At 41.7% G+C, this 16,808-nt stretch overlaps 2 protein-coding genes and 1 long non-coding RNA gene across 11 annotated transcripts in view; 1 reads left to right on the top strand and 2 right to left on the bottom strand.

Moving 5' to 3' along the window:
- Positions 1–1,742, bottom strand: part of n4bp2l2 (NEDD4 binding protein 2-like 2) — a 30,103-nt gene extending 28,361 nt beyond the window's left edge. For 3 of the 6 annotated variants that reach the window (XR_005039996.2, XR_005039997.2, XR_016492584.1), the window contains exon 1: positions 195–1,251. Coding sequence is in view for 1 of the 6 variants with exons in the window: in XM_021587239.3 (XP_021442914.1) it covers positions 195–1,216 (1,022 nt within the window). In the remaining 5 variants the exon portion in view is untranslated. Of the gene's footprint in view, positions 1–194; positions 1,252–1,646 lie in introns of those variants that run through there. The other 3 variants (XR_016492582.1, XR_016492583.1, XM_021587239.3) reach the window with 3 other exon arrangements.
- On the top strand, positions 1,077–7,839 carry LOC110507322 (uncharacterized). Of its 2 annotated transcripts, XR_002471109.3 has the most exons (3): positions 1,122–1,259; positions 2,791–3,289; positions 6,408–7,839. It is a non-coding gene; the product is annotated as an uncharacterized LOC110507322 (long non-coding RNA). The 2 variants fall into 2 exon arrangements; XR_016492585.1 differs by lacking the exon at positions 6,408–7,839 and having other exon boundaries at positions 1,077–1,259; positions 2,791–4,359.
- The window catches only part of LOC110507323 (protein furry homolog), a 210,236-nt gene continuing 201,263 nt past the window's right edge, over positions 7,836–16,808 (bottom strand). For all 3 annotated transcript variants that reach the window (XM_090224185.1, XM_021587244.3, XM_090224186.1), the window contains exon 63: positions 7,836–12,895. In XM_090224185.1, coding sequence (XP_090080311.1) covers positions 12,637–12,895 — 259 coding nt within the window. In that variant the 3' untranslated portion in view covers positions 7,836–12,636. The remainder of the gene's footprint in view (positions 12,896–16,808) is intronic.

The raw sequence follows: 16,808 nt of genomic DNA on the forward strand, positions 1-16,808 counted from the left end.
GGTAAATTCATTCAAACATGAGTAAACAGTTAACATATGACTTATTGGTTGAAATTGTGCGATTGTAATCTTGATGCTTGAAAAAGACACATTTACAACTGTTTTATTACTGATTCATAAAATGTCTATATACTTGTTCTAAACCTATTATAGTTTGTTAGTTACCCAACAATGTTTCCCTGATAAAAACATACCTGGCCAGTGTTGATTTCCCAGATCCCGGGGCTCCCCTCATCAGAATGAGAACCAGAGAAGGATCATAGTCATATGTTTTATCTTCTGGTGGTTGGTGCTGATCCTCTGGCAGAGGTGGCTCAAGTGCTCTGTCAAACCTCTGCTGCCATTCAGAAGAACCTTGCTGGTTATAAGGCTGGTCATTACCCTGCTGATCATACTTGTCATCTCTCCAACCGTAGCCCCCTCTGTCTCTGTTGTTAGAGTGCTGTGGGGGAAAGGCATGGCCATCCAAGTCTGGAGAGTTCCTGTACCCATCAGGGACAGGGAACCTGTGAAAAGGTGGGACCTGCTGGGAGCCCTCTCGTTGGGGGTGATACCGGTGGTCTGTGGGAGGTAGTGGCGGGAGGCAGGGGATTGGAGGTGGTGGCAGGAAGCGGTGGGGAGGTCTGTGGAACCTGTAGTATGGCTGACTGTGGAAAGGTGGGGGAGGTTGCCAGTGATTATGATCTGAGTAGGGACCATAGCTGGGCCCCTTAGGTATCGGTCTCCTGGGCTGGTATGGCTCGTTGTCATACCAGTGTGGGCAAGGCACATGATTAGGTTGCTTATGGCCATGGCTTGCGTTTGACACTTCTCTTGCAGGGGGTGGGTTATGAGCCGTGAGTAATTCAACTGAGCCTTCATTTTTGGCCGTGCTACTGTCAACGCTGTCTTTTGGATCAATCTCCTCAAGCTCTTTGTAGAACTCACTCAGTGTCTCTTCAATGTTAGGTTTGGAAAGTTTCCTTACTTTTGGGGGTTTGGGAGCTCTCTGGACTGCCTTAGGAGGACAGCATACAGGTCCAATGAAGGCAGTGCTGCTGGTACCCAGCTTTTTTATAACTGGCTCTCGGCCTCTTACGCCAGGACCTCCATTAATTCTCACTGGCAGCACTCTGTCTGTTGCAGATCCTCCATTTGTCTCCGCTTTTGAACACTCCAGCAGTTCTCCATTTCTTCCAGTGTGAGAAGTTAACGAGTTGGCATTTCCATGAGACATCGAGATGGTGGGGGGAAATCCTTTGAATCAACATGCTATGAAGGTAACAAGACCTCAATGACAAATCAAAAATCCCTCTACTAGCAATACTTAGCTAGCAAATTAGCTTGGTAGTGAAGCTGAATCAGTGGCAAAAGGTTTGATGCTTTTTAAAGAAAGCTAAGTTAACTAAACAAAACAACGCTAAATAGCTAGCCAGCCAGCCAACATTAGCAAACTTATTTTTTATTGTAAAGAAATTCAAATTATACAATCTAGATCAAACTAAGAGTATACAACGGAGTGTAGCTAACGTACAACAGTTACAAACATTAGCAAGTTAGCCAATGTCAAAACAAGCCTTGCAAAGTTATTGCTTGGCAAGATTTTGGTAACTGATACAATTCTGGCTGTTGCCTATGGGTATTTTGCGACTTAATTAGCTACTTACCATAAAGTGATCAACTTGAAGCATTACATGTTATCGTGTTCATAATTTTGAATTAGCTAACTAGCATTTTGTTTACGGAAGTTAACAGGAAGTCCGACTTCTTCTATCTGTGTGAAACACTGGAGGCAGTTTCGCAGCGACACTGCCACCTGCTGTTACGGTGAAAGTGTTTGACCACACCAGTAAAAATTCTGCTTATAAATTACACTACATATTCATATTGAATAATAAATTAAAACATTTATTGTGAACATGCAGATGTGAGAGACATGAGGTCATAAAAAATGTTGGTATTTTTAGATTTATATTATACAGTTAGCTCTTCTGATGCCATTTAAGAAAACACTGAAGCAGCCTCACTAAAAATGTTCAGGAGTTGGCCAAGACAACCCCTCTTCTGTCTGTCCGATGCATTTTGTTGGGCTCCTCTTCTGGCTGTGCTGGGTGGAGATTATAACAGTACATACAAAATCCAATCAAATTTATTTATATAGCCCTTCGTACATCAGCTGATATCTCAAAGTGCTGTACAGAAACCCAGCCTAAAACCCCAAACAGCAAGCAATGCAGGTGTAGAAGCACGGTGGCTAGGGAAAACTTCCTAGAAAGGCCAAAACCTAGGAAGAAACCTAGAGAGGAACCAGGCTATGTGGGGTGGCCAGTCCTCTTCTGGCTGTGCCGGGTGGAGATTATAACAGAACATGGCCAAGATGTTCAAATGTTCATAAATGACCAGCATGGTCAAATAATAATAATCACAGGCAGAACAGTTGAAACTGGAGCAGCAGCACGGCCAGGTGGACTGGGGACAGCAAGGAGTCATCATGTCAGGTAGTCCTGAGGCATGGTCCTACGGCTCAGGTCTTCCGAGAGGGAGAGAGAATGTTAGAGAGCATACTAAAATTCACACAGGACACCAGATAAGACAGGATAAATACTCCAGATATAACAGTCTGACCCTAGCCCCCCGACACAAACTATTGCAGCATAGAAGTGTTCCTAGACCTGCTTGAACCACACACACATTAAACTCAAACACACACCAGTATCCTCAAATCAGTGGCAGTGAGGAAGACACATCTTGACCTCACAAGAGTAGCCAATTTCCCTGTATAACAGCTTCTCTGTCACTTTCCCACTCCAGGTTTGATTGTGACATTTTGAAACCTTCAAGACGTCCTCAATCCCTAGCTACCTGGACAAGGGTCTTGAGTTGAGCGGCAGCCTCCTGTAGATGTGGCTCCTTAGGGTTGGTGGAAAACAAGGCCCGATCTCCAGCGTACAGGCCACGGATGGCACAGCGGATGGGGGAGGGCTGGGCTCTGAGCTTTAGGTTACAAAGGGCCACCAGAAGCTTGACCAGCTCCTCCAAGCCCTGCTGGACCAGACTGCTGCACTAGCGCAACCTTGACAAAATCCAGCCGGCCATCCTCTAGATACACCACTGGAGAGTGACCTTCAGGCACAGCATGTCAACGGAGTTAGTCATATCGACAGCCTTGCCACATAGCTGGACTTCATACCTGAAGTGTGCATCTGTCCTGTCTTGATATGCCATATGTTGTTGGTTATATATGGTTATGCATTTGTCCCAGACCTGTGTTCAAATCATATCTATTTAAATAACCTGAATACATTTCGAAGTAAGTATTTAGACAAAGCTCCTTTGAAAATACATGTAGTTGAATATTGTAATGTATTTGAAAAAAAAACTTGTGGAATGTATTGGCATGTACTTTATAAAAAATTTAAAATACAATTTAAAATACAATAAAATAAAATAAAATACAATTACATAAAGGCTCAGTGCAGTCAAAAATGTGATTTGCCTGTGTTTTACATATATTTCCACGCTACGGGGTTGGAAAAATATTGTGAAAATGATGGTGATGCCTTTTTAGATTAACGGGTTGAAAAAAAACGCCTGAAATGTTTTGCCTGGTTTGGTAGAATGGAGTTTTGGCCGGCCTGCTGACATCACCAGGCAGTAAATGAGTTACTAGACCAATAATAAAGATAATTCATAACCTCTGCCAATAACAACTAGTTGTTTTCCCCTGCCCACTCAGACTAATCCCAGACAGTCTTGGAAGAATTCTTTGCTAAGAAATCATTTTTGTTGCTTTTTGACCATTTTAATTGGAAAACAATCACAGTAAGGTGCTTAATTGTTACCAGGAAATTATTGTCTATAAAAAAGGCTGCATTGGATCTTTAAATATGCATGAATTTGAACCCAGGTCTGATTTGTCCTATTATATTTTCTCTGTATGTTACTTTTATAGCCCAGCTATAAATTGACTCTTGGGGGATAAAATGTATTGAATTGAACAACCAAGTTCAGAACTGAACAGCCCTTTACAGACTGAACCGGGTCATGTCTAGGGCTGTAGCAGTCATGAAATTTTGTCAAGTCAATAATTGATGGTCTCATGGTAATTGACCGATAATTAAACACATTAAGCATCTCCTGGCTTCCACGCATAGTCACATGAAAGGCATGAACTATGGTTAGTTTTTTTGCACAGGTTGTACATAATTCATCAGTCTCTCATTTACAATTTGACAAGCACTTGATAATACCTAGAATTTTCCGGCGGCAAATATATAATTCACAAGTGATATTATTTTTGTGCACTCTGGAAAACAACATACTTAGTTTTACACGTATTCATTAATCATTCAATAAAGGTTTTTCTGCAAAATAATGAAAGCATACTGTTGTTCAGATAGAGCATGACGAGGTCACATAAGTCAATTCATTGCTCCCTTTGCCTTTATAAAGCTCTTTGACATACTGTAAACTCCCTCTGTAGCTAAAATACAGTGCCTTGCGAAAGTATTCGGCCCCCTTGAACTTTGCGACCTTTTGCCACATTTCAGGCTTCAAACATAAAGATATAAAACTGTATTTTTTTGTGAAGAATCAACAACAAGTGGGACACAATCATGAAGTGGAACGACATTTATTGGATATTTCAAACTTTTTTAACAAATCAAAAACGGAAAAATTGGGCGTGCAAAATTATTCAGCCCCCTTAAGTTAATACTTTGTAGCGCCACCTTTTGCTGCGATTACAGCTGTAAGTCGCTTGGGGTATGTCTCTATCAGTTTTGCACATCGAGAGACTGACATTTTTTCCCATTCCTCCTTGCAAAACAGCTCGAGCTCAGTGAGGTTGGATGGAGAGCATTTGTGAACTGCAGTTTTCAGTTCTTTCCACAGATTGTCGATTGGATTCAGGTCTGGACTTTGACTTGGCCATTCTAACACCTGGATATGTTTATTTTTGAACCATTCCATTGTAGATTTTGCTTTATGTTTTGGATCATTGTCTTGTTGGAAGACAAATCTCCGTCCCAGTCTCAGGTCTTTTGCAGACTCCATCAGGTTTTCTTCCAGAATGGTCCTGTATTTGGCTCCATCCATCTTCCCATCAATTTTAACCATCTTCCCTGTCCCTGCTGAAGAAAAGCAGGCCCAAACCATGATGCTGCCACCACCATGTTTGACAGTGGGGATGGTGTGTTCAGGGTGATGAACTGTGTTGCTTTTACGCCAAACATAACGTTTTGCATTGTTGCCAAAAAGTTCAATTTTGGTTTCATCTGACCAGAGCACCTTCTTCCACATGTTTGGTGTGTCTCCCAGGTGGCTTGTGACAAACTTTAAACAGCACTTTTTATGGATATCTTTAAGAAATGGCTTTCTTCTTGCCACTCTTCCATAAAGGCCAGATTTGTGCAATATACGACTGATTGTTGTCCTATGGACAGAGTCTCCCACCTCAGCTGTATATCTCTGCAGTTCATCCAGAGTGATCATGGGCCTCTTGGCTGCATCTCTGATCAGTCTACTCCTTGTATGAGCTGAAAGTTGAGGGACGGCCAGGTCTTGGTAGATTTGCAGTGGTCTGATACTCCTTCCATTTCAATATTATCGCTTGCACAGTGCTCCTTGGGATGTTTAAAGCTTGGGAAATCTTTTTGTATCCAAATCCGGCTTTAAACTTATTCACAACAGTATCTCGGACCTGCCTGGTGTGTTCCTTGTTCTTCATGATGCTCTCTGCGCTTTTAACGGACCTCTGAGACTATCACAGTGCAGGTGCATTTATACGGAGACTTGATTACACACAGGTGGATTGTATTTATCATCATTAGTCATTTAGGTCAACATTGGATCATTCAGAGATCCTCACTGAACTTCTGGAGAGAGTTTGCTGCACTGAAAGTAAAGGGGCTGAATAATTTTGCACGCCCAATTTTTCAGTTTTTGATTTGTTAAAAAAGTTTGAAATATCCAATAAATGTCGTTCCACTTCATGATTGTGTCCCACTTGTTGTTGATTCTTCACAAAAAAATACAGTTTTATATCTTTATGTTTGAAGCCTGAAATGTGGCAAAAGGTCGCAAAGTTCAAGGGGGACGAATACTTTCGCAAGGCACTGTATATTCGCATTCACTCCTTTAGATTTGTGTGCATTAGGTAGTTGTTGGGGAATTGTTAGATTACTTGTTAGATATTACTGCACTGTCAGAACTAGAAGCACAAGCATTTCTCTACACTTGCATTAACATCTGCTAACCATGTGGATGTGACCAATAACATTTGATTGAATTTGATTTGAGGGTTCTCTAGGTCTTTACATGTTTATAATCCACATGGTGTGATTAGTGGTTTCCATAAAGTTATTATCCCCCTAAACCTGAATCTGAAATGACCTTTGTGATCTTTCTTACCACTTTCTTACAAACAGAAAATGAAAAATGGATCGGTGTGGCTAGAAGACCGGTGACTTTGACTGCCGAACACCACCCGAACAAGGAGAGTACCCCGCCCCCCCGGCCTCAGGGACGCCAGGCGATCCGGACGGAGACGGTGGAACTCCTGCAGCCTTGAAGGGTCCAACACGTCCCCCACCGGAACCCAGCATCTCTCCTCTGGACCATACCCCTCCCAGCCCACTCCCTTGGCTGAGAAGCAACCACACAAATGAATGGGCTCAGGATGCTTTACTGTTGGCATGACACAGGACTGATGGTAGCGCTCACCTTGTCTTCTCCGGACAAGATTTGTTCCGGATGTACCAAACAATCGGAAAGGGGATTATGAGAAAATGACTTTACCCCAGTCCTCAGCAGTCCAATCCCTGTACATTTTGCAGAATATCAGTCTGTCCCTGATGTTTTTCCTTGAGAGAAGTGGCTTCTTTGCTGCCCTTCTTGACATCCGGCCATCCTCCAAAAGTCTTCGCCTCACTGTGCATGCAGATTCACTCACACCTGCCTGCTGCCATTCCTGAGAAAGCTCTATACTGGTGGTGCCCCGATCCCTCAGCTGAATCAACTTTAAGAGACGGCTCTCCTTGAAGTTCTTGATGATCTGATAAATGGTTGATTTAGGTGCAATCTTACTGGCAGCAATATCCTTGCCTGTGAAGCCCTTTTTGTGCAAAGCAATGATGACGGCATGTGTTTCCTTGCAGGTAACCATGATTGACAGAGGAAGAACAATGATTCCAAGCACCACCCTCCTTTTGAAGCTTCCAGTCTGTTATTCGAACTCAATCAGCATGACAGAGTGATCTCCAGCCTTGTCCTCGTCAACACTCACACCTGTGTTAACGAAATTTCAGCAGGGCTGAAATGGAGTGGAAATGTCTTATTGGGATTCAGTTAATTTGCATGTTAGAGGGATTTTGCAATTAATTGCAATTCATCTGACCACTCTTCATAACATTCTGGAGTATATGCAAAATACTATTATATAAACTGAGGCAGCAGACTTTGTGAAAATTAATATTTGTGTCAATTCTCAAAACTTTTGGCCACGACTGTACGAGTTACCACACACGTTCGCAGGGATGGCTATATCTGGAAATTCCTTTGGTCTCTGAGCTTTTAGTTTTCTTGCACCTTATTTGTGGAACAATCTTCAAAATGTTCTTACATTTCATATTTTGGTGCCTCTAGGACAATTCAGAAAGCTGATTGAGGACCTTTTTACTGACAAATGTTTTTTTTATTTTTTATGACCCTGTTTTTCTTTGCATTTTGCAAATGCTTCGATTTTGTATTTATATTTCGATGTGTGCATTTTCTGATATTTATGTAATTCAGGGCTCATCTGTAAAAGAGACCTTGGTCTCAGTAAGACTCCCTGTTAAAATAAAGGCAAAATAAAATAAAGTATATTTTTTATTGTTACAGAAGTGTACAGAACACAAGTACAGTATACATCACAAAAGCAGTAGTATTTACAGGTGAAACAGTCCCTACAGAAGCTTTACAAATATTCAGTTACATGCATAGTCCAACATTAAATTTAAAACATGAAAATACAATCTTACAAGCACGAGCAAAGCTCCACTTGCACTATGTACAGTACAAATGCAACAGAGTTAAAATAGTTTCTCATATTCATAAATATTTCTATTACACTTTATAGTACATAAAATGTGCATGCTTGGCAGTTTTAACAGACAAAATAAATGTTCTTATTCTCTTTCTATAAAAACTAGTCAGTTCAAAGCATATTCATTTCATGTAAATATAATTCTCATTTAAGCAAAATAGCTATAGCATAGAAAGGTAACATTTGTAAATAATATTTTAAGTAATAGCTAGCCCAATGCGGTATCTAGGTCCTCGAAACAGTAGATCTGCAGCATATCAGAGTAGTTGAGCGTGTATCTACACTGCCTTGCGGAAAGTATTCAGACACCTTGACTTTTTCCACATTTGTGTTACGTTACAGCATTATACTAAATGAATGAAAAAAAAAATCCTCAGCAATCTACAGACAATACCCCATAATGACAAAGTGAAAACAGGTTTTTAGAAATGTTTGCAAATGTATTAAAAATAAAACGTATTAAAAACCTTACATAGGTATTCAGACCCTTTGCTATTAGGCTCAAAATTGAGCTCAGGTGCATCCTGTTTTCATTGATTATGAGCTGCAAAATCTGGACCCCTACATATCAGCCGGGCTAGACAATCTGGACCCTCTCTTTCTAAAATGATCTGCCGAAATTGTTGCAACCCCCATTACTAGCCTGTTCAACCTCTCTTTCGTATCGTCTGAGATTCCCAAAGATTGGAAAGCTGCCGTGGTCATCCCCCTCTTCAAAGGGGGAGACACTCTAGACCCAAACTGCTACAGACCTAATATATATATATATATATATCCTATCCTGCATCTCTAAGGTCTTTGAAAGCTAAGTTAACAAACAGATTACTGACCATTTTGAATCACATCGTACCTTCTCCGCTATGCAATCTGGTTTCCGAGCTGGTCATGGGTGCACCTCAGCCACGCTCAAGGTCCTTAACGATATCATAACCGCCATCGATAAGAGACATTACTGTGCAGCTAAATTCATCGACCTGGCCAAGGCTTTCGACTCTGTCAATCACCACATTCTTGGTTTCTCAAATGACTGCCTCGCCTGGTTCACCAACTACTTTTCTGATAAAGCTCAGTGTGTCAAATCGGAGGGCCTGTTGTCCGGACCTCTGGCAGTCTCTATGGGGGTGCCACAGGGTTCAATTCTCGGGCCGACTCTCTTCTCTGTAGACATCAATGATGTCGCTCTTGCTGTTGGTGATTCTCTGATCCATCTCTACGCAGACGACACCATTCTGTATACTTCTGGCCCTTCATTGGACACTGTGTTAACTAACCTCCAGATGAGCTTCAATACCATACAACTCTCCTTCCGTGGCCTCCAACTGCTCTTAAAACGCAAATAAAACTAAATGCATGCTATTCAACCGATCATTGCCCGCACCTGCCCGCCCGTCCAGCATCACTACTCTGGACGGCTCTGGATAACTACAAATACCTAGGTGTCTAGCTAGACTGTAAACTCTCCTTCCAGTCTTACATTAAGCATCTCCAATCAAAAATTAAATCTAGAATTGGCTTCCTATTTCGCACCAAAGCTTTCTTCACTCATGCTGCCAAACATACCCTCGTAAAACTGACCATCCTACCGATTCTTGACTAGGGCGATGTCATCTATAAAATAGCCTCCAACACTCTACTCAGCAAACTGGATGTAGTCTATCACAGTGCCATCCGTTTTGTCACCAAAGCCCCATATACTACCCATCACTGCGACCTGTATGCTCTCGTTGGCTGGCCCTCGCTTCATAATCGTCGCCAAACACACTGGCTACAGGTTATCTACAAGTCTCTGCTAGGTAAAGCCCCGCCTTATCTCAGCTCGCGGGTCACCATAGCAGCACCCACTCGTAGCACGCGCTCCAGCAGGTATATCTCACTGGTCACCCCCAAAGCCAATTCCTACTTTGGTCGCCTTTCCTTCCAGTTCTCTGCTGCCACTGACTGGAACGAACTGCAAAAATCACTGAAGCTGGAGATTCCCATCTCCCTCACTAGCTTTAAGAACCAGCTGTCAGAGCAGCTCACAGATCACTGCACCTGTTCATAGCCCATCTGTATACAGCCCATCCATCTACCTCATCCCCATACTGTATTAATTTATTTTGCTCCTTTTGCACCACAGTATCTCTACTTGCACATCCATCTTTTGCACATCTACCATTCCAGTGTTTAATTGCCATATTGTAATTACTTCGTCACCATGGCCTATTTATTGCCCTAACTCTCTTATTTTACCTAATTTGCACTCACTGTATATAGACTTTTTCTTTTTTTTCTACTGTATTATTGACTATGTTTTGTTCATTCCATTTGTAACTCTGTGTTGTTGTATGTGTCAAACTGCTATGATTTATCTTGGCCAGGTCGCAGTTGCAAATGAGAACTTGTTCTCAACTAGCTTACCTGGTTAAATAAAGGTGAAATAAAAAAATAAATCATCCTTGAGATGTTTCTACAACTTGATTGGAGTCCACCTGTGGTAAATTCAATTGATTGGACATGATTTGGAAATTCACACACCTGTCTATATAAGGTCCCACAGTGGAAAGTGCATGTCAGAGCAAAAACCAAGCCATGAGGTCAAAGGAATTGTCCATAGAGCTCTGAGACAGGATTGTTTTGAGGCACAGGTCTGGGGAAGGTTACCAAAAAATGTCTTCTGCATTGAAGGTCCCCAAGAACACAGTGGCCTCCATCATTCTTAAATGGAAGAAGTTGGGAACCACCAAGACTCCTCTTAGAGCTGGCCACCCGGCCAAACTGAATAATCGGGGGAGAAGGGCCTTGGTCAGGGAGGTGACCAAGAACCTGATGGTCACTGACAGAGCTCGAGAGTTCCTCTGCGGAGATGGGAGAACCTTCCAGAAGGACAACCATATCTGCAGCACTCCACCAATCAGGCCTTTATGGTAGAGTGGCCAGACGGAAGCTACTCCTCAGTAAAAGGCACAGGACAGCCAGCTTGGCGTTTGCACCTAAAGACGTCTGATGAAACCAAGACTGAAATCTTTGGCCTGAATGCCAAGCAACACATCTGGAGGAAACCTGGCACCTTCCCTACGATGAAGCATGGTGGTGGCAGCATCATGCGGTGGGGATGTTTTTCATCCGCAGGGACTGGGAGATTAGTCAGGATCGAGGGAAAGATGAACGGAGCAAAGACAGAGAGACCCTTGATGAAAACCTGCTCCAGAGCGCTTAGGACCTCAGACTGGGGAGTAGGTTCACCTTCCAACAGGACAACGACCCTAAGCACACAGCCAAGACAAAGCAAGAGTGGCTTCGGGACACGTCTCTAAATGTCCTTGAGTGGCCCAGCCAGAGCCTGGACTTGAACCCGATCAAACATCTCTGGAGAGACCTGAAAATAGCTGTGCAGCAACACTCCCCATCCATCCTGACAGAGCTTGAGAGGATCTGCAGAGAAGAATGGGAGAAACTCCCAAAATACAGGTGTGTCAAGCTTGTAGCATCATACCCAAGAAGACCCAAGGTTTTAATTGCTGCCAAAGGTGCTTCAACAAAGTACTGAGTGAAGGGCCTGAATACTTATGTAAATGTGAAATTTCAGGGTTTAAAAAAAAAGTAATTAGCAAACATTTCTAAAAGCCTGTTTTTGCTTTGACATTATGGGGTATTGTGTGTAGATTGATGAGGGGAAAAAAATCTATGCCATACATTTTAGAAGGCTGTAACAACAAAATGTGGAAAAAGGGGTCTGAATACAATCCGATAGATATATGTATATACCGTATGTCTGTGCTTTGCAGTGTTAATGGATTGTAGTCTGGTTACAGTCAGTTTCACATAAACACACAGGCTCTCTATTTCAAAATATTCAGCATAATTTTGCCTGCAATCCATAATATTCAAGTAGCGAAAAGCACTAAAATAAAATAAAAAACACATTTTTTCATGATACAGTAGTCTTCACAGAAGTCTTTCACTTCTGTGAAGCATTGCACATTTTCCCTTAAAAATGTAAAATAACAGATACTCAGCAGAAGAAAAAGTTAATTGTAACTTTGGTATGTCTTCTGTTAGACGTGAAAGCCATTGAACTCAGTAGCAAGTGGCCGCTGTGTGATGTTATCCAGAAATATTAGTGCAATAAAAGCTCATGTTTGTTTCTAAGAGCAAAGTTGTGCTTCGTCACTTTCACTCCCACAGTATTGCTGCACATCTGGCGAGCTGAATAGTGGTACATCCTTAGGGCCCCCTGCTCTGAGAAGGGACACAAGGAGAGAGCTTGCTGTGACCACGGTAACCATAGCAGCATACCCAGGGTAGGATTAGGTTGGAGGGCTGGAGCAGCGCACAGGACAGGGGCTGAGGATGGAGGCTGTAGCTGAGATCACGATGGGGGTATAGGGCTGAGGCAGGTCAGTGACCTGCGGCTAGGGCTAGGCTGAATTTCGGAGCCGAGGCAGTGCAGTGAGCTGGGGCAAAGGCTGGGGCTAATGTATAGGGCTGGTGTTGGGGCTAGAGCAGGGCAGTGAACTGGTGCTAAGGCTGGGGGCTCAGTTTGGGCTGGGACTGGGGCCTGGAGTCAGGCACAGCATTCCTCCTGAGTGTCAGAGACTGGAGCCAGACACACCGGAGTCTGGGAGAAAGGTCGTAATGGCTCGGTAGCCCTGGGCCCGGCGTATCATGTCCCTGATCTCCCCGTTGAGCTCCATCAGCTTGACGCAGATCTCCGAGAGGTCCTGCTTGGAGCCCACCAGTGCAAAGGTGCCCATCTGGCCCAGCGTCTGGTATCTGAAGTAGATGTTCAGCAACGTCTGTGTCTCGTCCTCAGAGCTGCTGCCAAAAATGTCACTGGGCCACACCCTCCTTCAGACAAAATAAGCAGTTACCATCATGAACCTGAATTATATGCATCTCAACTATGTAACACTTTCTAATACTTTTCTTAAAAGCTTAATAAATTACTTCTAAACTAAACTAACAAGTAAGTATTATTTATAAGCATGATAAGAATTACCATTCCTAATTATGTAACTGCTCTTTCAGATTGTAATGGGAACCCAGCTAAATTCTGGAAAACTGTACAATTCCTGAAGGGTTCTACTTCCTCTCTGCCACAACAAATTCAATTCAGACACTGGCCCCATTAAGGAAAACAATACTATCATTGATTCATTTAATCGCCATTTTATTTCAGCGGGTCACCATTTTATCTCTTTAAAATAACTTCGAAGCATATTCACTATGATATTGTGATGGATGCTGATAAGGAAAACTTGCTGAAATCAGATAAATGATAGTCAAAGCTTTTTTACAAATGTTTGCTTTACTAGCAATCGACAACAAGAAATCCACAGGGGCCGACCAATTGGATCCTGGTCTGCTTAAGTGTGCAGCGCCCATCATTGTTGGTGAAATAGCACACATTTTTTATTTAACAGTGCTATCAGCAAATATTCCGAAAGTATGGAAATTAGCTCGTGCTTCCAATCCATAAGGGCAAGGATAGTAGTGATCTTAGTACTTATAGCCCCATTTCCAGGCTTCCTTGTCTAGCTAAGGTTCTTGAATCCTTAGAAAATGTACAACTTTTGCAAATGTATTTTTAATGTTAACCAATTATGGTTTAGGCCTGGGCATAGCACTATTACAGCAACCACTTTAGTTATTAATGATCTTGTCAATGCTTTAGTCACTAAAATGAAATTTGCTTCTTTGTTTGTGGACCTGTAAAATAAGTTGTCCTCGATAGGTCTGATCTCTCACGTCTGTTCATGGTTTCATGATTACCTTAGTGTGATTACCTTAGTGACAGAACTCAGGCCATCGTGATTGATGGGGTTGAGTCTGAATTTCTTGAAACGCATAAGGGTGTACCCGTAGGTGTTGATTTTGAGACCTGTTCACTATTTATATAAAACACCATTGGTCAATCTGTTAAAAATGTTTAACATAATCTATATGCGGATGATACTATTATGTATGCTATTGCCCAGACTGTTTATCTGGCTGTGTCAAAACTACAGTCAGATTTGATTTCTATGCGGGAATCCCTTGCTGATTTTTAAAACCTGTGTTAAATACAGGCAAAACGGAATACATTTTTTAAAACTCTAGTAAGAATGTTTCAGATGAATTACATGTTCAATCATTAGATGGTCTCCAATAGAACGTGTTCCCGCATATAAATATTTATGCGTTTAGATTGACGTGGATTTGACGTTTAAAACATAAATGAGCTGGTTAAAAGGATCAGACCCTTTTTTTCAGTTTTTGCCTAAAATGACATATCCAAATCTAACTGCCTGTCGCTCAGGACTTGAAGCAAGGATATGCATATTCTTGATACCATTTGAAAGGAAACACTTTGAAGTTTGTGGAAATGTGAAATGAATGTAGGAGAATATAACACATTAGATCTGGTAAAAGATAAAGAAAAAACATGCGTTTTTTTGTGTTGTACCATCTTTGAAATGCAAGAGAAAAGGCCATAATGTATTATTCCAGCGCAGGCACAATTTAGATTTTGGCCAAAAGATGGCAGCAGTTTATGTGCAAAGTTTTTGACTGATCCAATAAAACCTTGCATTTCTGTTCAACATTTTGTATCAAGACTGCCCAAATCTACCTAATTGGTTTATTATATTATTATTTATAACTTTTCAAGTTCATAACTGTGCACTCACCTCAAACAATATGGTATTCTTTCACTGTAATATCTACTGTAAATTGGACAGTGCAGTTAGATTAACAAGAATGTAAGCTTTCTGCCAATATCAGAAATGTCTATGTCCTGGGAAATGTTCTTGTTATTTACAACCTCATGCTAATCGCATTAGCCTACGTTAGCTCAACCGTCCCGTGGGGGACCCACCGATCCTGTAGAGGTTTTAAGAAGCTAAGATTTCAATTTGGCTTTTTCTACAGAAACAGAGTGTGCCTTTTTCTAAGCAGTACGAAGCAGCTTAATTCAGTCAACCTCCTTTACCTGTTGTTGGTTATGGTGATATTATTTATCAAAGTGCAGCTGCTACTACTCTACTACTCTCCTTTGGATGCCATCTACCAAAGTGCCCTTCGTCTTGTTTCAGGTGACAGTTCTGATACTCATCACTGTATCAAAAGGTTGGACTTCGCTAAGGACCTGTAGATTACTCCTTTTTTTGTTTACAAGGCTCTACTTCATAAACTTCTGTCTTATCTAACTTTGTTGTTGAAGTATAGACACCTGCCTAACCCGTTCACAGGATCGGTTAACTCGTAAGGTTTCTAGGGTCTTCACCAAACTAGGTAAATCTGCTTTTAGTTTTAATACACCGTATTGCTGGGGAAAAAAATAGAAACCATTTCATCATGATGTTCTTGTGCCGTTCAGGCAATTAAAGGATAGACTGGGGACTTAATTGTGGAGGAATGCAACTGTTTTTCTGGGTGATTTGTGATGTTTTATATGTGCTTACCATGACTGAGGTTTTCTATTTTAATGTGCACACATATATACAGTACCAGTCAAAAGTTTGGACACACCTACTCATTCAAGGGTTTTTCTTTATTTGTAATATTTTCTACATTGTAGAATACTAGTGAAGACATCAACACTATGAAATAACACATATGGAATCATGTAGTAACCAAAAGTGTTAAACAAATCAAAATATATTTTAGTAGCCACCCTATGCCTTGATGACAGCTTTACACACTCTTGGCATTCTCTCAACCAGCTTCATGTGGTACGCATTTCAATTAACAGGTGTTCCTTGTTGAAAGTTAATTTGCGGAATTTTTTCCTTCTTAATTTGAGCCAATGTGTTGTGACAAGGTAGGGTTGGTATACAGAAGATGGTCTTTTATCAAATAGGGCTAAGTCCATACATGGGCAAGAACAGCTCAAATATGCAAAGAGAAACAACAGTCCCTCATTACTTTAAGACATGAAGGTCAGTCAATTCCGAACATTTCAAGAACTTTGAAAGTTTCCTCAAGTGCAGTCGCAAAAATCATCAAGGTCTATGATGAAACTGGCTCTCATGAGGACCGCCACAGGAAAGGAAGACCCAGAGGTAACTGCTGCAGAGGATAAGTTCATTAGAGTTACCAGCCTAAGAAATTGCAGCCCATATAAATGCGTCAGAGTTCAAGTAACAGACACATCTCAACATCAACTGTTCAGAGGAGACTGCGTGAATCGGGCCGTCATGGTCAAATTTCTAAAAAGAAACCACTATTACAGGACACCAATAATAAGAAGAGACTTGCTTGGGCCAAGAAACATGAGCAATGGACATTAGACTAGTGGAAATCTGTCCTTTGCTCTCTTATGTCATTGTGAGATGTAGCGTAGGTGAACGGATGATTTCTGCATGTGTGGTTCCCACTGTGAAGCAAGGAGGAGGAAGTGTGATGGTGCTTTGCTGGTGATACTGTCTGATTTAATTAGAATTTGAGGCACACTTAACCAGCATGGCTACCACAGCATTCTGCAGCCATCCCATCTGGTTTGCGCTTAGTGGGACTATCATTTGTTTTTCAACAGGACAATGACCCAAAACACTGTGTAAGGGCAATTGTGTAAGGGCAATTTGACCAAGAAGGAGAGTGATAAGTGCTGCATCAGATGACTTGGCCTCCACAATCACCCAAACTCAACCCAATTGAGATGGACCACAGAGTGAAGGAAATGCAGCTAACAACTGCTCAGCATATGTGGCAACTCTTTCGAGACTGTTGGAAAAGCATTCCAGGTGAAGCTGGTTGAGAGAATGCCAAGAGTGTGCAAAGC

This window comes from Oncorhynchus mykiss, chromosome 27, assembly GCF_057628025.1.
Source record: "Oncorhynchus mykiss isolate SJ-2025 chromosome 27, ASM5762802v1, whole genome shotgun sequence".
Classification (NCBI taxonomy): Eukaryota; Metazoa; Chordata; class Actinopteri; order Salmoniformes; family Salmonidae; genus Oncorhynchus; species Oncorhynchus mykiss.